Consider the following 27,874-nt stretch of genomic DNA (forward strand, 5'->3'; position numbering starts at 1 on the left):
TTAACTGACTGAACCACTCAGGTGCCCTATACCATCTTATTTCTAACTTTCACAGAAATAGTAGAGCCAGAACAAGTACGATTATCACACTGAATTTCACTAAAACATGTAATTTGCTCTGGGCCACATAGATAAATGCAACTAGAGCATGTATATTTTTTGTGTTCTTTGACTAAAATGCTGTATGTATTCATTTGCTCAAAATACATAGTTCTGTTGTTAATCTGTAACTTAACTTCTAAAAAATGAATTTCATATTTGCTTTTTTCCTAGGGAAAGTTTGTTCAAGAAGGCAAAAACAAAAGCAAAAAAGAAGCCACGTAAGCGTTCAGATAGTTCTGGAGGTTATAACCTTTCAGATGTTATTCAGAGTCCACCATCCACAGGTTAGTGAAAGTATCTTAGGATATATTTTCTGATCTAATCTTTCATGTCTCTGTTCTTAATTCATTTAACATGTGGTAAATACTATTGTATGCCACTTGCCAGGGTTAGGGTTAGCCTATTGTAATAGAAAATAGTCTTTGGGGGCGCCTGGGCGGCTCAGTGGGTTGAAGCCTCTACCTTCGGCTTGGGCCATGATCCCAGGGTCCTGGGATCGAGCCCCACATTGGGCTCTCTGCTCAGCAGGGAGCCTGCTTCCTCCTCTCTCTCTCTGCCTGCCTCTCTGCCTGTTTGTAGTCTCTGTCAAATAAATAAATAAAATCTTTAAAAAAAAAAAAAAGAAAATAGTCTTTGTCTTAGGGAGGCTACAGAAAATGATATACAGAAAAGTATATTGTAATAAATATTCTGATTGAAGTTTGCTTTGGGAGCACAAAAGAAGAGCCCATATTAGTCTGAGAAAATCAGGGAAGACCTCTTATTCTGAAGGCTGTGGGTAGTTAGTTGATGGAGGTCTATCTATCTATCTATCTATTTTTTTTTTGGAGAGGGAGAGATGGGGGAGGGGCAGCAGGAGAGGGAGAGAGAGAATACCAGGCAGACTCCATGCCCAGCAAGAATCCCGACACTGTTTGCTATCCCACCCTGACATCATGACCTGAGCTGAAATCAAGAGTCAGACACTCCACCAGTTGAGCCTCCCAGGTATCAAGTTGATGGATTTTTAAGGCATCTGATGTGAATGGATAAAGTTTATGTTTTTAGAAAGACCACTCTGTCTAGTGGCATAGAGGGTTAGAGATATACAAAACATGGCACAGATACTATTATCACATGGATTAATTTCATTTATATCAGTAATGTCATTGCATTGGGAGGTTATAATCTAGTAATATAATACAACACATTTCATATCTATGCATTATGTGAGCTGTTTGAAAGTAAAGGTTATGTTGTTTTTCAAAAATTTTTGTTTATTTTATACTTTTTATATACTTTTTATACTAAAAAGATGAAGAAAAATGGAAATCTTTATACCCTTCATTCAGATGTATCATTAACCTCTTACCACATTTACTTTTTCTTACAGACTTTCTATTGCTATTTTCCCTCATCCTCCAAACCTTCTATACATTTTTTATAGATCCACTTGGAAGTTGTAGGCATGATATTTTAATGTGAATTAATATTAATATGACTCCTAAGAATAAGGATATTCTTCTACATAACCACAATATCATTATCACATCTACAGTATCATCGCATCTAAGACAACTGGCATTAATTCACTAATATGTAGTATTACAGTCTCTGTCCAGATTTCTCTAATTGTCCAAGAATGTTTTTATAGCTTTTTATGTTTTAACCTTAAAAAAGATCAGTATTCTATGAAGATAGACATTGTCTTTGCTTATAAATGTCTCGTTAGTCTCTTTTAACTAGAGCAGCAGCTCTTACATCTTTTTGTTTTCAAAAGTTCAGGCCAGTGGTATACTAGATTCATTTGATTAGATCTAGATTAAACTATCTAAATTTTAGTAGTTTCTTTAAATAAAAATACGGAAGTATAAAATACTGAGACTGCCGTATGGCTTTAAGAAATGATAATGTGTGTCTCTAGCAGTAAGACATAAACAGGTACAATTTCTGTAAGCAGTATTTTCATAGTCAATCAGCCTGATAAGGTAAGTTTGAAAAATTCAAGTGCACAGTTTTTTGTCCCTGTGGAAGGAGAGGAGGAGTTGTCATTCAGAGTAAAGAAAGAATGTCTTTTTATGTTTAACATGATGTGCAAATGAGGTATTTGATGTGTTCGGTAATGCTCAAAGGATAAATCATGTCAAGAATAGTTGTTTTAGATAACACTAAAAGATATACAAAGGATAATTACCTAAATACAAAAAAGATCATATACCTAAATTGATTGATGAAGCACTGAAGATAGGTCTTTCACATTTACTACATCTCCTGATTCCTATTTTAGGATCTTTCAAAATGTAAAATTCTGTGATTTTGTGTTCTCTGTGTTACATGAGTTATCTCTAGTCCTTAGAAGGACATATGGGTGGATTGATGGAAAGATGGAATAAATGGAGAGACAGTCATAAAACTAGTGATTTTTCCAGTCTCCTAAAAGACTTAGGGAAAAAGCAGATATTTGGTTTTATTTATTTATTTATTTATTTATTTATTTATTTATTTATTTATTTGTGAGACCATGAGTGGGGGGTGAGGGGAGAGTGGGGCAGAGGGAGAGGGAGAGGGAGAAGAACAAATAGACTCTATGCTAACCATGGAGCCCACTGTGGGGTTGGATATCAGAACTCTGAGATCCTGACCACACTGAAACTGAGAGTCTTACAGCTTGACCGACTGAGCCGCCCAGGCACCCCATTTGGTTTGCTTTAAGTAGTGATATTATTAGCACATGTGTTAGAATCTTAGCATTTCATAGCTGGAAGAGACATTAATAATGACCTAGTTTATGTTCCTTCCTTTAAACCTGAGCAAACAAACTCAGAAAACTTCAGTGATTTGAGGCAGTGACAGACAGAAATAGAATTTATTTTTTCAATTCCAGTTCTGTGTTCTTTGTGCTGTACTACTCTTTTTGTGGCCAAAGCAGATGATGATTTAGAGGTCAAATTTATTTATTTTTTTAAGTTTTTATTTATTCGAGAGAGAGAAAGAGTGAGAGCACATGCCAAGGAGAAAGGCAGAGGGAGAAACAGGCTCCTCACTGAGCAGGGAGCCCCATGGAGACACAATCCCAGAGCCCTGGGATCATGACTTGAGCAGAAGGCAGATGCTCAACCGACTGAGCCACCCAGGTGCCCCTTAAAGGTAAAATTTAAACTGGGGACCAAAAAGACAATCTTTTGGAAGTAAATTTATTTTTATTGATCCTTAACATTAGACAAAAGACATTCTGTGAAAATGTTTTATACTAAAATTAATTGTTGGCCACTTTAAACCTCATCTTTATTCATTAGATTTATTTCTCACTGACCTTTGGGAGCATTCTGGCATTAAATATACTCTCTTTAAAGAAAAATTTGCTGCTGGAGTGCCTGGGTGGCAGAGTTGGTTAAACAACCGTTCTTGGTTTCAGCTCTGGTTATTGATCTTGGGGCATGGGATCTAGCCCTATGTCCTGCTCCATGCTCAGTGTGGAGTCTGCATGGGATTCTTTCTCCCTCTGCCCTCCCTGCTCATGTTCTTGCTCTCACTGAAACTAACAAATAAGTCTTTAAAAAAAATTTGGTGCTCTTAAAAACATTTAAAAGATTGCGGGGGTGCTGAATGTTTATTCCAAACTATTTTAGTAGTGACAGCAATGAAAGAGGCATTGTCAAAGTGATTTACTTTAAAGAAAACACACTTACTTGAATGTATGAGAGATATATTTTATTTTGAAGTCATTTGTAAAACTTTTAGTTACTTGTGGTTATAGATCATATATGTGTTAATGTTTTTTTGCTACCTCATGTAGATTCTACTAAAATTGAAATATGTAAACACATGAAATATATAAATACATGAGGTTAAATCAAAGTTTATTGTTTCCCCTATTTATATCTGAAATGACTCTGATGCACGACTGAATATAGATACCAGATATGTCAGGGAGACAGGTATTTAGGTTGCCTAGGAGAATTAATGGCATGTACATTTCATAACAACCCTTTTGCTTTAGGTGATAAACTAATTAAAATAGCTTTCAATCCACAGATTTTTTTTTTTTTTTTCCCCCAGAAGTAAAAATCCTCCAATAGGCTCCAGTTTGCTTCAGCATAGACGCTGCTACTGGGCTAGTCTGTTAACTAGAATAGAAAGACTACAATGTTCCTCCCACACAGAATGGGGCCAGTATCTCTCTGCATGCTTACAGAGAACTTGGTACAGAGAGATGAGAAAGGGGAAGGTCTGAAGTTTATTAATTCTTTCCTTTTTATGGAGAACTTCTGGATCACTTCTTAAAGAAGTGCCTTCCTTCGGTTCATTGCATAATTGCTGTGTAATTGAAATGGCTGAAACTGTTCTTTAAAGTCTTCTCCATTTCAGTTTTTTACTTTAACTGATATTTTCATCAGTTAGCTTGAGTTGTCAAGATTTGATACAGTGAATATAATATAAATGTTATTAAATCTCTGGATAAATGGAAGTTTTTAGCTGTGTTTAGTTCACTGTATGTAATATACATGTTTAATGTATATGTGTTTAAATATTTTTTTAAAATTTTACCTTTTAGGATTATTGAAGTCTGGTAAGACCAATTCTGCAGAATCTCTTCCAGAACTGTTGACATCAGACTCTGAAGGAAGCTATGCCGGAGTGGGTAGTCCTAGAGATTTACAGTCCCCTGATTTCACAGCAGGATTTCAGTCAGAAAAACTCGAGGTTTGCTTTTATTTATTAATATACTGTTTTCTTCAAATTTTAGATCTACAGACAATTTATCTTTAGTTTTTTATTATTTTTTGCTCTAACTTTAAAATACTCTCCTGGCTGGTTTATAAAAAAAAATATATAATATGTGTAGTATTAGTTTTCTCAAATTTGCATTTTCTAGTTTTAAAGATTCTAATGGCAGTTTGAGCCTTTTATGACATTATATTTCTAATCCTCTTTCTGCAATTAAAGTATAATGTTGATGTAAAATACAGCAACACTGTATAGAGCTATGGAAGAATATATTTATAGCTAAATTACTTGTCAAAAAAACTGTCAAGGGGCACCTGGGTGGCTCTGTCGGTTAAGCTGCTGCCTTCGGCTCAGGTCGTGATCCCAGAGTCCTGGGCTCTGTCCCGCATTGGGCTCCTTGCTCGGCAGGGAGCCTGCTTCTCTCTCCCCCTCTGCCTGCCACTCTGTCTGCTTGTGTGCTCTCTCTCTCTCTCTGACAAATAAATAAATAAAATCTTTAAAAAAAAAAAACAAACTGTCAAAACAATTTTGAAAGTAAGCCTAACTTCAAATTCCACATAGTCTCTTTCCTCTATCATGTTGTTAGGAGCAGTGCAATCTGGAATGGAGTTCTCCTATTCTAGCACAACTGACATTATGCTGCAGAATTTTAGTTTGGTTAAACTCTGGGGAGGCCATTTTTTAGATATATCTTAACCTTTTATTTCATAATCGTTAATCTACAGGAAAGGAAAGTTCTAACTTACTAGACACTGTCATTTTTCTCTAACCCCTAGACCTCCACAGAACTATTAGGACTTTGAGAAATTCATGAGACAATGGAAAATTTACCCATTCTTCTTGGTATTCTAGGCCTCAAGGATTGATTTTTTTTTTTTTATGTGGTTTTTAAAATTTCATTTTTATTTTTTCTGTGTGTGTAGTATAGAAGTTTGGGAGCAATTTATATTAACCTCAAGGTGGTGTAGAAGACAGTTGAGGTTTAAAAGGAAGATTAAAGGCATCCTGTCAATGTCTGGCAATAATCATCTGTCCTGGCAATGGAAATAGCCATTTTAATAACTTCTTAGACCTACTGTAATGGCAATTCTTTCAGGGTTTCTTTTGAGCTGTCAATATTATTTAACTTTAATTTTACTCAGTGTGAATTATATGACATTAATATGAAACAAAATGAAAGTTTGGCATAAAAGTCATGGACATTAATTTTTTTTTTAATTATTTACTGTTTTATTAATTATATGTAGTTCACCAACTGCAGTATTTTGGGTCATCTATTTATGGTGGACATTAATTTTAAAGTTATTGATTTATATCTTATTTGGACAACTTCATTAATGTTTTTCTTTAATACTAATGTTAGTAGGGATTTAATGTGCAAACTTACTCCCCAAAAATTATTCCCAAAGCTCATGATAATTGGGTTATAGTCACTGATAAGTTTTGAGAATTGGTTAAGGTACTAAACTAGAAGAATGCTGGGTGATTATTGTTATATTATGCTTTAATATAATTTAACCAATATGTATTAAGTACCAACTGTATATTAGCTACTATACTAGGTGCCAGCTCTTACTCATTTTTAAAATTTTTCTTTTTCTTATCTCCAGGGGAAAATTAAACCATATGTTAATGGTACACCTCCTACATATTCTAGAGAAGATTTAAAACCATGGGAAAAATCACCAGTAGTTAATGTATCTGCTCCACAGACCATTCCAAGTAACAGAATTGATACTACAAGTTCTTTAAGTTGGGTTGCTGGGTCTTTCAGGTAGGATTTTCATTTTGTTGTGTGCCTATTTGAGAAATAATCATTTTTAGTCCAGTGGAAATTTTAATGAAGCACATTTTACAAGTATTAATGTAAATTTCTAATACACAGAAAACTACCTAAATGCATACAAATTCGTAGCCAGCTAAAATAAGCACTTTTTTCCCCAGACAGAATTTAGTTCCCTTTGTACTGTCATTTCTGAAAATTGGTAAATACTACATGACACAGAGATATCTATATCTAGATGTATTGATTTAATAGCTGTTTTTTTGATAGTCTTCCTAAATGGGAGTTTTAACTAATATATACTATTTCATCATTTGTAGGCTTACTGTATCTTTTTTTTTTTTTTAGCACATTAAAGGGTATTTAAGTTCTCACAAAATGTATTGTTATTCAGTTATTTTTCAGAGGACATTCATTTAATATTACACTGTGCTTTGACTTGCCTATATTAAATCCATGTTTTTCTTTTGTTTGGAAAAGTCAGTTTTTTAAATTGGAGTAGATAAAGTTAGAATGCAGTATTCTTTTGAAGTGTTTATTGAGTTGTGCTTCATCTTTATATTACCTACTATGGTTTATCGTAGGCTAAAACTGTTAATTGACTCAAAATTATATATTATGTAATTATATATATATTACTCAAAATTATTTAGATTTATGTAATTATTTTGAAATGTACTGTATTTTACAAAGTTGGAAGACCAGAACTAGACTATTTTATTAAATATGTTTTAAGACTAATTCGCTTGGGGTAATGTCAGCAAAATAGATTGGCTATTTCTAAAGGTTGTAGAATTTTTTTTCTCATTACAGTATTAACTCTCTCAGTTGGGTTTCTAATATTATTGAGCACTCCCAAGCTTCACTGTTAAATTTTTTGCTGTTAACATTAGACAGTAGTAAGACTTTTGTTAAAAGTAGAATATAATTTGCAAAAAAAAAAATAGAATATAATTTACAAGTTCTATTCATCTTAAAGGATAAGAATTTATGCATAACTTTGATTACTTCTGGATGAGTTGGATAAGAATCATTCTATCACTCTTTGCTTGGCTTTTTTTTTTTTTCCTTCTTTTTGAGAGTTTCAGTTAGATTTCAGATGCATTTTAGTTGTTTTATGTATACATAAAAGTAGCTTTCATTCAAAGTATCCTTTTTGAATTTGGCCATAGCTGACAAACCTAATCATCTCATTATCAATCTTATTTATAGTTTACAGTTTCAGTGAAGTTTGGGGGTTGGACTTTATGGATCAAGAACTGAGCTGTAAAGTACCTTTTATTTGTATTTTAGTCCTATCAGCCCTCCTGTCATGGATCTCAGAACCATCATGCAGATTGAAGAAAGTAGACAAAAATGTGGAGCTACACCAAAGACAAATTTGGGGTTGGTTAAAAAAATCATAAAAAAGGAAGAACTGTGTTGTTTCATAGTTCTGTTCTAAAGAATTGGAAAGACCTACTGGACTTTTTGTGTTTTTCTATATTTGATATTTAACTCACATTATAAGCTCTTTCCTAGGCATTCTTAACATTTCTTAAATATATGCTAAATATTGAGTTGGATTGATAGTCCAGCTCTTGTGGAATATGGTGTTGATTGTCAAAAATAGGCCTCTAAAATGATCATTGTTATTTTTGATGCAAGTATAATATGAATATATTAATAGGAAGGCTCATTTGTATCTATTATTTGATCATTGATAGTGTAAATTGTTAATGTCTCTGTTGAATCTTGTGGCCATTTTGGCCCAATAATAGTAAAATCATATCAGATAAACAGAAAGCAATATAATTACCTGTAACCTTCATTAAACAGAAATTAATGTTAATTCATTTAATTTCTAGCAAGGTGATTTCTCATGGAGTTAAACTTTCTCAGAAGCAACGAAAAATGATTGCAATGACTACCAAAGAAAACAGTTCAGGAATGAATAGCATGGAAACAGCTTCACCTGCTCCTTCAAAAACTCCAAAACCAGCGAATGCATGGTATGCTTTAAATTCTATTAAAATAAACTGAGATCTGTGCATTAGCTTGCAAGGTAGTTCTTGGCTTCTCGGTCTCCCTCCCATCTTTTCAAATATGTCATTCCTTTCTTTGCTTTCAAGTTAAAAATTAGACCTTGTGTAGTAATTTTTTTGTTTTGACATTTACATCATGGTTTCCAAAATTTTTTGTTCATAGATACAATTTCTACTTAGTATTCTTTCTTTCTTTCTTGTATTTGAGATAGAGCAAGAGAGAGAGCGGGAGCTGGGGAAGGAGCACAGGGAGAGGGAGAAGCAGGCTCTCCACTGAACAGGGAGCCTGATGTGGGGCTCATTCATACCAGAGCCAAAGGTAGATACTTAGCCTACTGAACCACCCAGGCGCCCCACTTCTTGGTATTCTAATTAGTGTGTATAGCTAAAGTAATTTAAGGAAGGAGTCTTATTTTTTTCATTTGTTTTAAGAAACAATATATATCATAGAAAAATTAGATAAACACAATTTTTTTTTACCACCTTAATTTCTTCTGGATACATCATGAATATCTTTATGTTGTTATAATTATGGCTTTCATCATCACTTTTAAGCAGAGGTATTTACTTACTCTAAGTTTACTCCATTAGAGTTTACCTGAAATGGCAAGACTAATAGGAATAATCTCCAAAAAGGTCAGCTAGCAATTTGAGGTATATAAAATAGGTTGTACCTCCTGCTTCCTTTCCAGCCTCCCTTTTCTTTGTAGTTTATATCATTAAAAACTAAAAAGGAATTCTAGAGGAAAAGTATATGGATTGTGTGAAGGGCAAGAGATTCATTGAACTCCCATTTCCTCATAAGGACTGAAGAGGGAGGGTCCTGGAGTCTATCCTTTGTTGGAGGAAATCCTTTCTTTGCTTCTTTTATTTATTATTTATTATTATTATTATCCTTTTTTTTTTTTTTTTTTTTTTTTGAGAGAGAGAAAGGGAATGGGGTGGGGAAGCGGGGAAGGGCAGAAGGAGAAAGAGAATCTTAAGCTACAGGCTCAGTGCAGAGCCGTACACAGGGCTCAGTCTCATGACCCTGAAATCAGGACCTGAGCTGAAATCAAAAGTTGGGTGCGTAACCCACTAAGCCACCCAGGTGCACCCCCTTCATTGCTTCTAATGCCACATTTTCCTACTTGTAAGAGAATAGTTTTCTTTTTTTTTTTTCAGTATTTAAATTTATTTATTTTTTCAGCATAACAATGTTCATTGTTTTTGCACAACACCCAGTGCTCCATGCAATACGTGCCCTCCCTATTACCCACCACCTGTTCCCCTAACCTCCCACCCCTGACCATTCAAAACCCTCAGGTTATTTTTCAGAGTCCATAGTCTCTTATGGTTCGCCTCCCCTTCGAATTTTTTTTTTTTTATAAGCATATAATGTATTTTTATCCCCAGGGGTACAGGTCTCTGAATCGCCAGGTTTACACACTTCACAGCACTCACGATAGCACATACCCTCCCCAATGTCCATAACCCCCTCCCCCTCTCCCGACCCCACCTCCCCCCAGCAACCCCCAGTTTGTTTTGTGAGATTAAGAGTCATTTATGGTTTGTCTCCCTCCCAATCCCATCTTGTTTCATTTATTCTTCTCCTATCCCCCTAACCCCCCATGTTGCATCTCCATGTCCTCATATCAGGGAGATCATATGATAATTGTCTTTCTCCGATTGACTTATTTCACTACCACATCTTCTTTATCCATTCATCTGTTGATGGACATCTAGGTTCTTTCCATAGTTTGGCTATTGTAGACATTGCTGCTATAAACATTCGGGTACACGTGCCCCTTTGGATCACTGCGTTTGTATCTTTAGGGTAAATACCCAGTAGTGCAATTGCTGGGTCATAGGGTAGTTCTATTTTCAACATTTTGAGGAACCTCCATGCTGTTTTCCAGAGTGGTTGCATCAGCTTGCATTCCCACCAACAGTGTAGGAGGGTTCCCCTTTCTCCACATCCTCGCCAGCATCTGTCATTTCCTGACTTGTTCATTTTAGCCATTCTGACTGGTATGAGGTGATATCTCATTGTGGTTTTGATTTGTATTTCCCTGATGCCGAGTGACGTGGAGCACTTTTTCATGTGTCTGTTGGCCATCTGGATGTCTTCTTTGCAGAAATGTCTGTTCATGTCCTCTGCCCATTTCTTGATTGGATTGTTTGTTCTTTGGGTGTTGAGTTTGCTAAGTTCCTTATAGATTTTGGATACTAGCCCTTTATCTGATATGTCGTTTGCAAATATCTTCTCCCATTCTGTCAGTTGTCTTTTGGTTTTGTTAACTGTTTCCTTTGCTGTGCAAAAGCTTTTGATCTTGATGAAATCTCAATAGTTCATTTTTGCCCTTGCTTCCCTTGCCTTTGCCGATGTTCCTAGGAAGATGTTGCTGTGGCTGAGGTCGAAGAGGTTGCTGCCTGTGTTCTCCTCAAGGTTTTTGATGGATTCCTTTCTCACATTGAGGTCCTTCATCCATTTTGAGTCTATTTTCATGTGTGGTGTAAGGAAGTGGTCCAATTTCATTTTTCTGCATGTGGCTGTCCAATTTTCCCAGCACCATTTATTGAAGAGGCTGTCTTTTTTCCATTGGACATTCTTTCCTGCTTTTGTCGAAGATTAGTTGACCATAGAGTTGAGGGTCTGTTTCTGGGCTCTTTATTCTGTCCCATTGATCTATGTGTCTGTTTTTGTGCCAGTACCATGCTGTCTTGATGATGACAGCTTTGTAATAGAGTTTGAAGTCCGGAATTGTGATGCCACCAGCTTTGGCTTCTTTTTCAATATTCCCTTGGCTATTCGAGGTCTTTTCTGGTTCCATAAAAATTTTAGGGTTATTTGTTCCATTTCTTTGAAAAAAATGGATGGTATTTTGATAGGGATTGCATTAAATGTGTAGATTGCTTTAGGTAGCATAGACATTTTCACAATATTTATTCTTCCAGTCCAGGACCATGGAACATTTTTCGATTTCTTTGTGTCTTCCTCAATTTCTTTCATGAGTACTTTATAGTTTTCTGCATATAGATTCTTAGCCTCTTTGGTTAGGTTTATTCCTAGGTATCTTATAGTTTTGGGTGCAATTGTAAATGGGATTGACTCCTTCATTTCTCTTTCTTCTGTCTTGTTGTTGGTGTACAGAAATGCAACTGATTTCTGTGCATTGATTTTATATCCTGACACTTTACTGAATTCCTGTACAAGTTCTAGCAGTTTTGGAGTGGAGTCTTTTGGGTTTTCCACATACAGTATCGTATCATCTGCGAAGAGTGATAGTTTGACTTCTTCTTTGCCAATTTGGATGCCTTTAATTTCTTTTTGTTGTCTGATTGCTGAGGCTAGGACTTCTAGTACTATGTTGAATAGCAGTGGTGATAATGGACATCCCTGCCGTGTTCCTGACCTTAGCGGAAAAGCTTTCAGTTTTTCTCCATTGAGAATGATATTTGCGGTGGGTTTCTCATAGATGGCTTTGATAATATTGAGGTATGTGCCCTCTATCCCTATACTTTGAACAGTTTTGATCAGGAGGGGATGCTGTACTTAGTCAAATGCTTTTTCAGCATCTATGGAGAGTATCATATGGTTCTTGTTCTTTCTTTTATTAATGTGTTCTATCACATTGATTGATTTGCGGATGTTGAACCAACCCTGCAGCCCTGGAATAAATCCCACTTGGTCTTGGTGCATAATCCTTATAATGTACTGTTGAATCCTATTGGCTAGTATTTTGGCGAGAATTTTTGCATCTGTGTTCATCAAGGATATTGGTCTGCAGTTCTCTTTTTTGGTGGGATCCTTGTCTGGTTTTGGGATCAAGGTGATGCTGGCCTCATAGAATGAGTTTGGAAGTTTTCCTTCCATTTCTATTTTTTGGAACAGTTTCAGGAGAATACGAATTAGTTCTTCTTTAATTGTTTGGTAGAATTCCCCTGAGAAGCCGTCTGGCCCTGGGCTTCTGTTTGTTTGGAGATTTTTGATGACTGTTTCAATCTCCTTACTGGTTATGGGCCTGTTCAGGTTTTCTATTTCTTCCTGGTTCAGTTGTGGTAGTTTATATGTCTCTAGGAATGCATCCATTTCTTCCAGATTGTCAAATTTGTTGGCGTAGAGTTGCTCATAGCATGTTCTTATAATTGTCTGTATTTCTTTGATGTTAGTTGTGATCTCTTCTCTTTCATTCATGATTTTATTTATTTGGGTCCTTTCTCTTATCTTTTTGATGAGTCTGGCCAGGGGTTTATCAATCTTATTGGTTTTTTCAAAGAACCAGCTCCTAGTTTCATTGATTTTTTTTCTATTTTTTTTTTTTTTTTGGTTTCTATTTCATTGATATCTGCTCTGATCTTTATGATTTCTCTTCTCCTGCTGGGTTTAGGTTTCTTTCTTGTTCTTTCTCCAGCTCCTTTACCTGTAGGGTTAGGCTGTGTACTTGAGACCTTTCTTGTTTCTTGAGAAAGGCTTGTACCGCTACATATTTTCCACTCAGGACTGCCTTTGCTGTGTCCCACAGATTTTGAACCGTTGTGTTTTCATTATTATTTGTTTCCATGAATTTTTTTAATTCTTCTTTAATTTCCTGGTTGACCCATTCATTCTTTAGAAGGATGCTGTTTAGTCTCCATGTATTTGGGTTCTTTCCAGCTTTCCTCTTGTGATTGAGTTCTCGCTTCAGAGCATTGTGGTCTGAAAATATGCAGGGAATGATCCTAATCTTTTGATACTGGTTGAGACCTGATTTGTGACCCAGGATGTGATCTATTCTGGAGAATGTTCCATGTGCACTAGAGAAGAATGTGTATTCTGTTGCTTTGGGATGAAATGTTCTGAATAGATCTGTGATGTCCATCTGGTCCAGTGTGTCATTTAAGGCCTTTATTTCCTTGTTGATCTTTTGCTTGGATTATCTGTCCATTTCAGTGAGAGGAGTGTTCAAGTCCCCTACTATTATTGTATTATTATTGATGTGTTTCTTTGATTTTGTTATTAATTGGTTGATATAGTTGGCTGCTCCCATGTTAGGGGCATAGATATTTAAAATTGTTAGATCTTCTTGTTGGACAGACCCTTTGAGTAGGATATAGTGTCCTTCCTCATCTCTTATTATAGTCTTTGGCTTAAAATTTAATTGATCTGATATAAGGATTGCCACCCCAGCTTTCTTCTGATGCCTAGTAGCATGGTAAATTGTTTTCCACCCCCTCACTTTAAATCTGGATGTGTCTTCATGTCTAAAATGAGTTTCTTGTAGGCAACTACTGATGGGTTTTGTTTTTTTATCCATTCTGATACCCTGTGTCTTTTGATTGGGGCATTTAGCCCATTAACATTCAGGGTAACTATTGAGAGATACGAATTTAGTGCCATTGTATTGTGTGTAAGGTGACTGTTACTGTATATTGTCTCTGTACCTTTCTGATCTACTACTTTTAGGCTCTCTCTTTGCTTAGAGGACCCCTTTCAATATTTCCTGTAGAGCTGGTTTGGTGTTTGCAAATTCTTTCAGTTTTTGTTTGTCCTGGAAGCTTTTTATCTCTCCTTCTATTTTCAATGATAGCCTAGCTGGATAGAGTATTCTTGGTTGCATGTTTTTCTCGTTTAGTGCTCTGAATATATCATGCCAGCTCTTTCTGGCCTGCCAGGTCTCTGTGGATAAGTCTGCCAATCTAATATTTTACCATTGTATGTTATAGACTTCTTTTCCCGAGCTGCTTTCAGGATTTTCTCTTTGTCACTAAGACTTGTAAATTTTACTATTAGGTGACGGGGTGTGGAACTATTCTTGTTCACTTTGAGGGGGATTCTCTGCACCTACTGGATTTTGATGCTTGTTCCCTTTGCCATATTAGGGAAATACTCTCCAATAATTCTCTCCAATAGACCTTCTGCTCCCCTCTGTCTTTCTTCTTCTTCTGGAATCCCAATTATTCTAATGTTGTTCCGTCTTATGGTGTCACTTATCTCTCGAATTCTCCCCTCGTGGTCCAGTAGCTGTTTGTCCCTCTTTTGCTCGGCTTCTTTATTCTCTGTCATTTGGTCTTCTATATCACTAATTCTTTCTTCTGCCTCATTTATCCTAGCAGTGAGAGCCTCCATTTTTGATTGCACCTCATTAATAGCTTTTTTGATTTCTACTTGGTTAGATTTTAGTTCTTTAATTTCTCCAGAAAGGGCTTTTATATCTCCAGAGAGGGTTTCTCTACTATCTTCCATGCCTTTTTCGAGCCCCACTAGAATGTTCAGAATCGTCATTCTGAACTCTTGATCTACCATATTACCAATGTCTGTGTTGATTATGTCCCTAGCCTTCGGTACTACCTCTTGTTCTTTTGTTTGTGGTGATTTTTTCCGCCTTGTCATTTTGTCCAGATAAGAGGATATGAAGGATCAAATAAAATACTAAAAGCGTGGCAAAGATCCCAGAAAAATGCTCTGTAACCAAATCAGAAGAGACCCCAAATTGTGGGGGGGGAGAAAGGAGATAAAAAGATTCAGGAAAAAAAAAAAAATTTAAAAATAAAACAAATAAAGAAAAAATATAAAAAAGAAAGAAAAAATATATATATTTAGATAAACTAGTCAAAAAACGTTAAAAAAGAAAAGGGTAAAAGTTTTAAAAAATTTAGCAGAAGAAGAAAAAAGAAAGAAAAAAAATTGAAAAAAAGAAAAAAAAATTGAATTAACCGCAAGACTAAAGAATCATGGGGAGAAAGCCATGAGTTCTGTGCTTTGCTTTCTCCTTCTCTGGAATTGCGCTGCTGTCTTAGGAATTGAACCTGCTTTCCTTGATAGATAAACTTGGTCCTGGCTGGATATTTTGTTGATCTTCTGGGGGAGGGGCCTGTTGTAGTGACTCTCAAGTGTCTTTGCCCAAGGCGGAATTTCACCTCCCTTACCCGGGGCCAGACTAAGTAATCCGCTCGGGTTCGCTTTTGGGAGCTTCTGTTCCCTGAACGCTTTCCGTAGAGTTCCAGAGGACGGGAATGAAAATGGCGGCCTCCCAGTCTCCGGCCCGGAGGAGCTGAGAGCCCAGGGCCCCACTCCTCAGTGCGCCCCCAGAGGACAGCACCCAATCACTCCCGTATCCCCAGCCTCTAGCCGCGCTCCGAGCTCACCCAGCCCGCGACCAGTTCAAGGTAACCCTGAGCTGAGAGTTCAGTCCTCGGCTCTGTCTCTGTAGCCGGCTTCTCTGTTCTAATACCTGCAAGCTCTGCGACACTCCGACACCCCCGATCCTTCTGTGACCCTGCGGGACCTGGGGCCACGCTGACCCCGCGTGGGCTTGAGAATAGTTTTCTTAATTAAAATGTAAGTTACTTTGAAGAAGAGTGGCAGCTCATTTTAAGTGCTACCAAATGGACTAAATCAATGTCTGTCAGAGCTGCTTGTAGATCTAAAGCATGATCACAGAAAAGAAGGTAAAGAAAGAGGTGGGAAAACCCAAGTAAAAGAGAGTAAAATTTGAGAGATCTAGTTTAACAGAATGTTTTAATTCATCAGTATTTGTTGCATATATATGAGACAATATACGGTAGACTGATTTGGTCATTGCCTCTGTAGGGTTTCTGGGAACACTGAGTTGTGTTTTTCCTAAAGAAAAGTATGGAAGAGCCGCCAAAAGTTCTTGGATCAGTTCTCAGGCACTAACTATACTGCAGTTTGCGAGAATGAACTACGCACATGAGGAAGCTTTGGGCTTAGTAATATAGTTTTAACCATGCTATTAATCAGTTTCATTATTTAAAAACAAAAAGTAGAAGAAGAGCCTAGGGAAGATGGTTGATTAGGAGGACTAGAAGAAAACCTAGTTGTTAAGCTTGAATATCGGTCTGAGCAATATTTTTTAAAGATTTATTTGAGAAAGAATGTGTGTGCACAAGTCAGGGGAGGTGCAAAGGGACAGGGAGAGAACTTAAGCAGACTTAAGCAGAACTTAAGAGAGCCTGACATGGGGCTCAATTTTATGACCCTGAGATCATGACCTGAGCTGAAACCAAGAGTCGATGCTCAACCAACTGAGCCACCCAGGCACCCCTGAGTAACATATTTTTTTGAATTGTCTCCTCTGACAAGGGCATCAAAAGCAAAAATAAACAAATGAGACTACATTAAACCAATAAGCCTTTGCAGAGTAAAGAAAACCAAAAAAAGGAATAGGCAACCTACTAACTGGGAAAAGATATTTGCAAATGATGTGATTGATAAGGATTTAATATCCAAATTATATAAAGAACTCCTATAACTCAATATCAAAACAAAAAAACCCAACGAAATTTAAAAAAATGGTCTGAGGACCTGAATATACATTTTTCCAAGGAAAAACCTAGAGATAGCCAACACACACCCGAAGAGATGTTCAACATTACTAATCATCTAAGAAATGCAAATCAAAACCACAATGAGTTATCACCATACACCTGTCAGAATAGCTGTTGTCAAAAAGACAATAATAAAAAGTGCTGGTGAGGCTATAGAGGAAAAGGAACTTGTTGGTGGAATGAAAATAGTGCAGCCATTATGAAAAACGGTATGGAGGCTTCTCACAAAATTAGAAATAGAGCTACCATATGATCCTGCAATTCCACTTCTGGAATTATATGGAGAAAATGAAACACTAATTTGAAAAGATAAATATAGAATCCTATGTTCATTGCAGCGTTATTTATAATAGCCAGGTTATGGATATAACTAAGTACCATCGATGGATGTGGTATATATATACAAAGTGGAGTAGGAGCCATTAAAAAGAATGAAATCTTAAAAAAAAATAAGTAAAAGAAAAGAATGAAAATTTGCCGTTTGTAAGATTAATGGATCTAGAAGGTATTATGCTAGGTGAAATAAGGAAGAGAAAGACAGATACTATATGATTTCCATTATATGTAGAATCTAAAAAACAAATGAACAAAACAGAAACAGACTCATACATACAAAGAACAATCTGGTGCTTACCAGCTGGGAGAAGGGGAAGAGGATTAAACAGTCAAAATAACACACTTCTGGTCATAAAATAAGTAAGACACATAGATACAATGTGTAGCATAGGGAATGTAGTTAATAATGTGTAACTACTTTGGTGGCAGATGGTAGATTTATGGTGGGTGATCACAATGTGTATAAATGTTGAAACACTATGTTGACTACCTGAAACTAATTAATATATGTCAGCTATACTTTAGTAAAATTAAAAAATATAAACCAATCAAAAGCAGTTTTATGTATCTTAGGATACCTAATAAATTTAATTTTAATTTTATTCTGAATTATCAAAGTGAGTTATAAAATTAATCATTTATGTCCTTATGACTTCTTAAGACTATTTTTGATATCTGAGGTATCTTTTAAAGTTCATTTCTGCTAAATTCTTCTGAATATATATACTTCTTGCTCATTAAACAGTGGGCTGAGGTAACTTGATAAAATATATGTGTGTAAGTTATATGTGCCAGTATGTACATAAAAATAATTATATATGGGTGTCTGGGTGGCTTAGTCAGTTGAGCGTCTGCCCAGGTCATGATCTTGGAGTCCTGAAATCTGAGCCCTGCGTTGGGCTCCCTGCTCAGTGGAGAGCCTACTTCTTCCTCTGCCTGCTGCTCCCCCAGCTTGTGCTCTCTGTCTCTCATGCTCCATCTCAAATAAATAAAACTTAAAAAAATTGTATATATATAAAATAAGGATATTTTATATCTATATATATATATGTTATGGACATTTTATAAGTTAATGGCACAAATCAAGGTATTTTTTAGTAATCTTAAAAATGTTTAAATAAAATGGTTGATGTTTAGAATTCATGAATTTTGATCCATATTTAGTCTGAATGGAGAAAATTATTTGATTCTTGAATACTTTTTACACATAGGGCATAAATACATGTAGTATATGATTGAAGAAATTAAAAAATAGAATAGGTTTGCTTTCCTGGAAATATCTCATATAAATGTTGGTCTAAAGAAAGTTGGTAAAATTCAAACAATATAAAAACATTAATGCGAGAGATGAATGCACCCAGTGTTCAGAGCAGCATAATTTACAACACTCAAGATATGGAAGCAGCCCACAACTGATGAATGGATGAAGAAGATGTGATATGTATCTCCAATAGAATATTACTCAGATATAAGAAAGAATGAAATCTTGCCATATGCAGCAACATGGATGGACCTAGACAATATAACGCTGGGTTGTCTGGGTGGCTGAGTTGGTTAGGCATCTGCCTTCAGCTCAGGTCATGATCCTGGAGTCCTGGGATCAAAACCCGCACTGGGCTCCCTGCTCAGCAAGGAGTCTGCTTTGCCCTCTGCCCCTCACCTCACTCATGCTCTCTCACTCTCTCTGTCTCTCAAATGAATAAATAAAACCTAAAAACAAATAAAAATATAAAGTTTAAAAAATGAAAGTTTAAACAATAAAATGCTAAGCAAAATAAGGCACTCAGAGAAAGACAAATACCTTATGATTTCAGTCCTATGTGGAATTTAAGAAAGCAAAGGGGGGAAAGAGAGAGAGACAAACTAAGACAGAGACTCTTAACTCTAAAGAACAAAATGATGGTCCACAGAGAGGAGGGGTGAGAGGGATGGGTGAAATAGGTGATGGGGAATAAGGAGGGCACTTGTGATGAGCACCATGTGATATATAGAATTGTTGAATCACTATATTGTACACCTGAAACTAATATAACATTGTATGCTAAGTATAATTAAAATAAAAAATTTTTTAAAAAGTTGGTAGAATTTAAACTTTACTATACTGTGAATAAATTATAAAATTAAAATTAGCATTTTAATGTGATTTACAAATGGTATATATATATAGAGTATATTCAATACTGCAGTGATATAAGTTTTTAAAGATATTTCTCAGGTGCATTTTCATCATCCTGAAGAATCCTCTAACAATTTTATTTTTTTGAAGATGTTTTTATGCTGTATTTAGCTTAATATTAAGGTTAAGATACAGTTCATTAGCAAATCACAAATTAGTCCTGTAAATCTGCTTCTGATTGTGGGAGGGATTTTCACTAGTTTGTTCACAGATTCACTCACCTAGTTTATATGTCTCATAATATATAGTTGTACTCCTGCTGTCTACAGTTAGGTGTGGTAATATGTATTAAAGACAACGGGTTCTTGCATTAGAATGAAGTTCTGATCAGCTGAACTTAAATCTAATGTGAAAACACCAAGTGTATATATGAGAGTTGGCCACTTTTCTTTATCACCTGTTTTGCTTAGAGAAATAATACATTTCTTACCAGTTATCCTGAGTGAAAGAATGCATAATCTTTGTGGCCTGGCTTGATGTATGAATATAAATTCTTCCAAATTCCATGTAGAGGTAACCTATAAATTATAAACTAATTCAATTATTTAACTTTTAGAGCTAAAAATTTTATTTATTAAAGCTAAAATTTCAGGGCTGCTTTATCTGAGAAATAAAATCTCAGTTAATTTTTTATGTGGTTACAAATGTCTACAAATGCTTCTTCATAAAGCTACTGTGGTTGCTAAGATGGAAAATAGCCAGAGCCTGAGTTAAGAAAGCAGAATCATGGGAAATCAGACACTATTTCAACAGGTTTTTGTTGTTGTTGTTGTTTTTTAAGATTTTATTTATTTATTTGACAGAGAGAGAGATCACAAGTAGGCAGAGAGGCAGGCAGAGAGAGAGGAGGAAGCAGTCTCCCCGCGGAGCAGAGAGCCCGATGCGGGGCTCGATCCCAGGACCCTGAGATCACGACCCGAGCCGAAGGCAGCTGCCTAATCCACTGAGCCACCCAGGCGCCCCCAGACGCTATTTCAAATTATGGTATGATCAGTAGAAAGAATAGTAGAACTCATTTATAGAAATCTGTTAAGTCATTCTATAGACAATGACTTCATGATTAATGAACATTTGAGTTTAAGGTATTTTATAAGGACTGTACTTATATGTATTCCTAAGGAGATACTACCAGTAGCTTTTTTAAAAAAGTTTTCAAAGTTTTTTTTAAAAGTATGTATCGGGGCGCCTGGGTGGCTCAGGGGGTTAAAGCCTCTGCCTTCGGCTCAGGTCATGATCTCAGGGTCCTGGGATCAAGCCCTGCGTCGGGCTCTCTGCTCTGCAGGGAGCCTGCTTCCTCCCCTCTCTCTCTGCCCGCCTCTCTGCACTACTTGTGATCTCTCTCTCTCTGTCAAATAAATAAATAAAATCTTTAAAAAAAAAAAGTATGTATCATTTACCACATATAGGAGTCCCTAAATTACCCCTAGGATGAATCTGACAACTTGTGCTTTAAAGATCACTGTGAAATTTCTGTATTTAGAAACATGAATACTTAGAGACATTGAATGGATTTCAGTCAAGAACATTGGCCAGCAGTGTTCCCAAATTGCTAATGTTATACTGTACACCATATTTACCTTGTTTGCTAATAGAAGCATTTAGGTATGTGTGCTTTGGGAGGAGGAAGGAGTTGTTAAGGAAATGGGGAATGATTCTTTTGTATATGTGTTCAACTTTTTATGTTTTATGTATGTATGTGTTTAGGGAAAAATTTCATGGTCAAGTCAGGTAAGTTCCTTTTGAAGAAATATTTTTAGCATGAATACCTAGGTAGGTCATGTTTCTCTGATGTGATTTAAGGTTTTACTTAGAGCAAATGACTTTTATATGTGGACACAGTATATACTGTGATTAACCTAGGGTTCTGGAGCGAGCCTTGTTCGAGTTTAAATATGGATCTGTTATTTGGTCGCAAAATAAACTTAGATCAGTTATTTAATATTTCTTTGTCTTACTTACCCTGTCCCTAAATAGAGCCTAAAACAGTACTGATTTCACAGGGGTATTAAGAAGCTGAAACTGGGGGCGCCTGGGTGACTCAGTGGGTTAAAGCCTCTGCCTTCGGCTCAGGTCATGATCTCAGGGTCCTGGGATTGAGCCCTGCATTGGGCTCTCTGCTCCGCAGGGAGCCTGCTTCCTCCTCTCTCTCTGCCTGCCTCTCTGCCTAGTTGTGATTTCTCTCTGTCAAATAAATAAAATTAAATTAAAAAAAAAGCTGAAACTGAGTTACAGCAGGAAACATTTAGCATAGCACCTTCAACATTGTCTAATAAAATATATAAATGTTAGCCATGTATACTTTAATAAATTATAACTTGATTTGTCTTATGGCCACACGATTAACGATTTCCTTAACATGTGTTAAGTTTTTGGCAAACTTCTCTTTTTTCTTAGAAAAATCTTACGTGAGATGTTTTGTATTGATCTAATCTTTACTGAGCAGTTTGGTAAAAGTTTACTGAGAAATTTGGGGAAAAGTTACTGTTTTGTTACACAGGATGCTTAGCTCATATAACAAAACAAAGTGTGACTCATTAGTATCTTCTTACTATTTGTGTTATCTTTGGCACTTCATAAGAAGTGCTGCCTTGATTTCTTACTGAAGGCAGTGGTAGACTAGATAAAGGAGGAGTTCTCTGATCATTAAGAACTGGATTTGGTTCCCAATTTTGCCTTCTCTCTGGTGATTCCTGAACTTTAGTTTCACTCCTCTTTGAAACACAGGATATGATAAAATGCTTGTCTTTTAGGATTGTTACTGGAAGAATTAAATGACATGATGCACATTGAAGTGTTTTGCAAATATGTTTTGGTAATTAGATCAGAGTTAGATACAAATGAACTATTCAGACAAAATACAGGATTTTAGAAAGCCTTGGTCTTTTATGGGCTATCTCAAATAGTTTATGAACTTAATCTGGGTATGGGACTTTATGATTTCTTGCCAGTATGACTTTAACTTTTTTGGGAATTAATCCAGTGATCATTTGTGTCCACTTAGTAACATGACCACTTTGTTCTCTGAGTAAAGAAAATAGAAAAAAAAATTAAAGTAGGCATGGAAATTGTTTACATTATTATTGCTTATAATTTTGACTCTAATGTTAAGGATTCTGAAAATGATGCTAAGGATATGATGTAGATCTAGTGTATTAAATAATAGCTAAATGTTATCTTTTAAAAGTTATTTTTCTGAGACTTTAGAAGGAAAGAGATACAAAGCCTATTATAACTGATTATATGTCTTTATGTCAGAACTTCTTTGTTCTCATTGTCTCCTTTTTCTTTTAGATAACAGTAAGTTTTGTTAAATGGTCTGAAAATCATGGATAGTAAGACTTAACATTGCATTTCTCTGGATTGGCTGCTGGTTTAAGTATTTTTTTTTTATAAATTAACAATTTGATCCTCATAACAACCATTATGATGATGGAGATGGTATTAGTATCCTCTTGTTATTGATGAGGAAACACAAAAGTTAACTCCCAAGGTCAGAGCTAAAATTTGAACCCAGTCAGCCTAGCAACAGAACTTATATGCCTAACTCTATTATCCTACAAATTGTTTTTGCATTGATTGTAAAATACAGCACTGTTGAATTAAGAGGTTGATATTTTATTTTATTTTATTTTTTTAAAGATTTTTTATTTATTTATTTGACAGAGATCACAAGTAGATAGAGAGGCAGGCAGAGAGAGAGGAGGAAGCAGTCTCCCCGCGGAGCAGAGAGCCCGATGCGGGACTCGATCCCAGGACCCTGAGATCATGACCTGAGCCGAAGGCAGCGGCTTAACCCACTGAGCCACCCAGGCACCCCAGAGATTGATATTTTAAAAATCTGAGTAACAAATCTTTGAAAGCTAAATTAGTCTGTATAGATTTTTAATTTTTTGCCTGTTTTTTGGTATTATTCTAAAATACATTTCACTTTCAACTAATTATCAAAGTATTACATCTGTGTGGGTGTGATTCATTTTGTGTATTTAGATCAACCTAATTTTTATTTCCTCTATTTTTTCAATGTAAAATTAGGTTTGCATTTTAAGTAACTTTTATTAAAACAATATACCCTTAGAAGTACAGTTATCATAAGTGTATAGGTTGAATTTTCACAAACTGAACACATCCTATGCAACCAGCACTCAAATCAAGAAGTAACATTATCAGCATCTTCTGAGTCCCCTCCTGCCACCTTTCAATATCCCCTCCCCCCTGCACCAACCCACTATCTTTTTTATCATCCACTATCCTGACTTCTCTTTCCATAGATTTTTCTTTTAATGCATACCAATAGAATTATGTCTGGCTTCCTTTCTTCAACATATTTATGAAACTCATTCATATTTTGATGAGTACTAATTTCCACTTTGTAAATATACCGCAACTTACTTACTCTTTCAACTTTTGTTTGCATTTGAATATCTTCATTATTTTACTATTAGGATTAGTGTTGCTATAGATGTTCTAGTTCTTGTCTTTGTTGAAGTACTTTTGCATTTCTGTTGGGTATATAACTAGGAATAACTGGATCATACGATATGCATATATTCATTTTTAGTGGCTATCACAGAACAGTCTCATCGATGGTATATGAGTTGTGCTTTCTCCACCTCTTTACCAAAACTTGGCATTTTTTAGCTTTATTTTAGCCATTTGGGAAGGAGTTCAGAATTCTTTTTCTATTTCTTTTTTTTTTTTAAGTAACTTTATCAAGGAATAATTTACATATGGTAAATGCACTAATTTTGTATATAGGAGATTTGACAAATGTATGATCTGTGTATTTACCATCCCAATGAAAATAAAAAGAAATATTTCTATCATTCTAGTATCTTTTCTCAGTCTCCACCTATGCCGTCATTGATGAAATTTGTCACTATAACTTAGTTTTTGCCTGCTCTCAAACTTTATATAAATGGCATATAAGTCAGTTATGTTCTGTATTATGTCTGGCTTTCTGTCATTCAGTTTAAAGTTTTGGAGCTTCATCCATGTTGTTACATTTATCTGTAATTTCTTCCTTTTTTGTTGAGAAATACTGGGTTTCCAGTATATTTTTATGAAAAAAGTTATTATTTATGTATAACTCATATAATAGACATGTTTTTATTTCTCTTGGGTAAGTACTTAGGATTGGAATTGCTGGATCATATGTTAAGTGAATGTTAGACTTTATAAGAAAAGCAGTAAACAGTGTTCGAAACGGTCATGTTTTATATTCTGCCAGCAGTGAGTGAGAGTTCCTGTTGTTACATATCCTTTCCAATACTTGGTACCCTTAATCTTTTTCATTTTCGCTACTAATAAGTGTGGTTTATTTCACATTTCTCAAGGGTTTATTGACTTTTTTTCATATCTTTGGGATACATATTCAGATCTTTGCCTTTTGTTGGTCATATTTTGGATCATACGCCTTTTCTATAAGATTTTTCTACTTTATCTTGTTAATGTATGTTTTATATATTTTTAAATATTTTTAAATGTTTTATATATTTTTAAATATTTTAAATATTTTATATATTTTTTTTTAACTGTTAGACCTACCTTGCATTCCTTGGGAAAAACCTCACTTAGTTATTGTTTATTATCTTTTTAATAAATTGCTGAGTATTACCCTTATCCCAGGATAAGTTTTCTTCAGAAAGTTCTCTTTCTGAAAAGTGCCTCTTCCATACCAGTGTCAACCACTCTTGTGATTTTTCTTTGACCACAGATTAGTTTCAAATCTTATAGAACTTTATATAATGAGAGTGAAATATAATGTACTTTTTTCTGTCTGGCTTCTTTCATTCAGCGTGTTTTTCCGTTTCATCTAGCTTGTGTATACCAACGATTTATTCCTTTTTATTATTCAGTAGTCTTCCAAGGTATGAGTATACAATTTGTGTTTATTCCTATTGAATAGTTTTTGGCAATTATGAATAAAGCTGCTGTTAACATTCTTGTTTGGGCCTTTTTACAAGCATATATTTTAATTTCTCTTGGATGATAGAGACAATTGTTGGATTATACAGAAGATGTATATTTACTTATTAAGAAACTGCCAGACCTTTTCCCATAGGATTAGTATCATTTTATCTTCCCACCAGCAAGAGCATTAGTTATTTTATATTCTTACCAACATGTGGTATTGTCAATTAATTTTACCCATTCTGGTGGGTGTGCAGCAGCCTCTCATTGTGGTTTTGTGTTTCCCTGATGAATAATGAGGACTGTTTTATGTGCTTATTGGTCATTAGCATATCCTTATTTGTGAAGTGCCTAGTCAAATTGTTTTCGCTTGTTTTTTGAAATTGCCTTGTCTTTTATTACTTGTTTTTTAGTTTTGAGTTCTAGGAGTACTTAAAAAAAAAAAAAAGATTGTATTCAGCATAATCACTTCCAGTCCCGTCCATGTTGCTACAAAAGTTGGGTATTCATCCTTTTTTTTTTTTTTTTAATAAACATATGATGTATTTTTATCCCCAGGGGTACAGGTCTGTGAATCGCCAGGTTTACACACTTCACAGCCCTCACCATAGCACATACCCTCCCCAATGTCCATAACCCCCTCCCCCTTTCCCAACCCCACCTCCCCCCAGCAACCATAAGAGACTATGGACTCTGAAAAATAACTTGAGGGTTTTGAAGGGGCGGGGGTGGGAGTTTGGGGGAACCAGGTGGTGGGTAATAGGGAGGGCATGTATTGCATGGAGCACTGGGTGTTGTGCAAAAACAATGAATGTTACGCTGAAAAAAAAAAAGACTGTATTTATTTATTTGAGAGAGAGAGAGAGAATAAGCAGTGGGGAGAGGTATAAGCAGGCTCCCCACTGAGCTGGGAGTCCCATGCAGGGCTCAATCCCAGGACCCTGGGACCATGACCTGACCCAAAGGCAGATGCTTAACTGACTGAGCCACCCAGGCACCCCTTTAGGAGTTCTTTCTTTTTACAATATGGATACAAGCCATTTGTCAACTATGTGTTTTGCAGATTTTTTTTCGTATTTTCTTTCCCTTTTTATAAAAAAAAAATTATTTTCTTAATGTCTTGTGATCAGAAATTTTTAATTTTGGTTAAGTCTGATTCACCATTTCTTTATCTGGTGTTTATTCCTGTATAAGTCCTAGAAACCTTTGCCTACCACCAAGTTATGAAGATAGTGTTTTGTTTTCTTCTAGGATATTTAGCTTTTACATTAGGTCTGTGATCCACCTTGAATTAATTTTGGGATATGGTGTGAGATAAAAGTAAAGGTATTTTTCTTCTATTAGCCCTTTATTATAGATAAAATACTTTTACCACTGAATTGTTTGGGGAATTTAATTAAGAAATTGAAATGAGGGGCACCTGGGTGGCTCAGTGGATTAAGCCACTGCCTTCGGCTCAGGTCATGATCTCAGGGTCCTGGGATCGAGCCCCGCATCGGGCTCTCTGCTCCGAAGGGAGCCTGCTTCCTCCTGTCTCTCTGCCTGCCTCTCTGCCTACTTGTGATCTCTCTCTCTGTCAAATAAATAAATAAAATCTTAAAAAAAAAAAAAAAAAGAAATTGAAATGACTGTGTATATGAAGGTCTGTATTTGAGCTCACTATTCTTTTCCACTGATCTGTTTGTTAATCCTTATGTCCGTACCCCTGTGTCTTGATTACTCTGACTTGTTCTGTCTTCTTCCAACTTTGTATTTCTTTAAGAATACTTTGGCTAATTTAGGCTTTTTATACTCCCATATAAATTTTAGAATCAACTTGTTAATTTCTACAATTTAAAAAACTGGTGGGATTAATTCAAATTTTAAAATAAAGATAGGTCTATATATTTTTTTATTTCATATTTTTGTTACCATTGATAAATATTTTTTAAAAAGATTTATTTCAGAGAGAAAGTGCCTGAGGGGGAGGGGCAGAGAGAGAGGGGAAGCAGACTGTACTAAGCACAGGGCTTGACCCCATAACTCTAGAGATCATGCCCTGAGCTGAAATCAGATGCTTAACCAACTGAGCCACCCAGGCACCCTAATAAATTTTTTTTATCAAATGTATTTACATAAAGTAAATATAAATACTTATAATCTTTATTTTTTTAATTCTAGTGGTATCTTATAGTAGTTAAATAACCCTAACTAATGTATTATTTAGATAATCCCTATATTATTTAGATTATCCCTAAACAATGGCTTAAAACAATCAGTTTATTGTCTTATAGTTCCTTTAGGTCAGGCTTCACTGAGTAATTGCTTATGGGTGTCCCTGGCTCAAGTATCCCACACTGCTGTAATCAAGGTTTAGCCAGGACTATCATCATTTCTGATCCTGACTTGGAGAGGATCCTTGTCCAGGTTCACTCAGATGGATATAGAATACTGGATTGATAGCATTTTTTCCTAGCTTTCATCAAATTAAAGATGTTGTTCCATTGTCTTTTGGCTTTCCTTGTTTCTAATAAGCTAAGAGTTTTC

General features: G+C 35.6%; 1 protein-coding gene across 3 annotated transcripts in view; it reads left to right on the plus strand.

Moving 5' to 3' along the window:
• The window catches only part of IBTK (inhibitor of Bruton tyrosine kinase), a 105,092-nt gene that overhangs the window by 63,040 nt on the left and 14,178 nt on the right, over positions 1-27,874 (plus strand). For 2 of the 3 annotated variants that reach the window (XM_046005307.1, XM_046005308.1), the window contains exons 21-25: positions 274-386; positions 4,637-4,785; positions 6,420-6,583; positions 7,886-7,978; positions 8,440-8,583. In XM_046005307.1, coding sequence (XP_045861263.1) covers positions 274-386; positions 4,637-4,785; positions 6,420-6,583; positions 7,886-7,978; positions 8,440-8,583 — 663 coding nt within the window. The remainder of the gene's footprint in view (positions 1-273; positions 387-4,636; positions 4,786-6,419; positions 6,584-7,885; positions 7,979-8,439; positions 8,584-27,874) is intronic. The other variant, XM_046005309.1, reaches the window with a different exon arrangement.

Source organism: Meles meles, chromosome 5 (genome assembly GCF_922984935.1).
Source record: "Meles meles chromosome 5, mMelMel3.1 paternal haplotype, whole genome shotgun sequence".
Lineage (NCBI taxonomy): Eukaryota > Metazoa > Chordata > Mammalia > Carnivora > Mustelidae > Meles > Meles meles.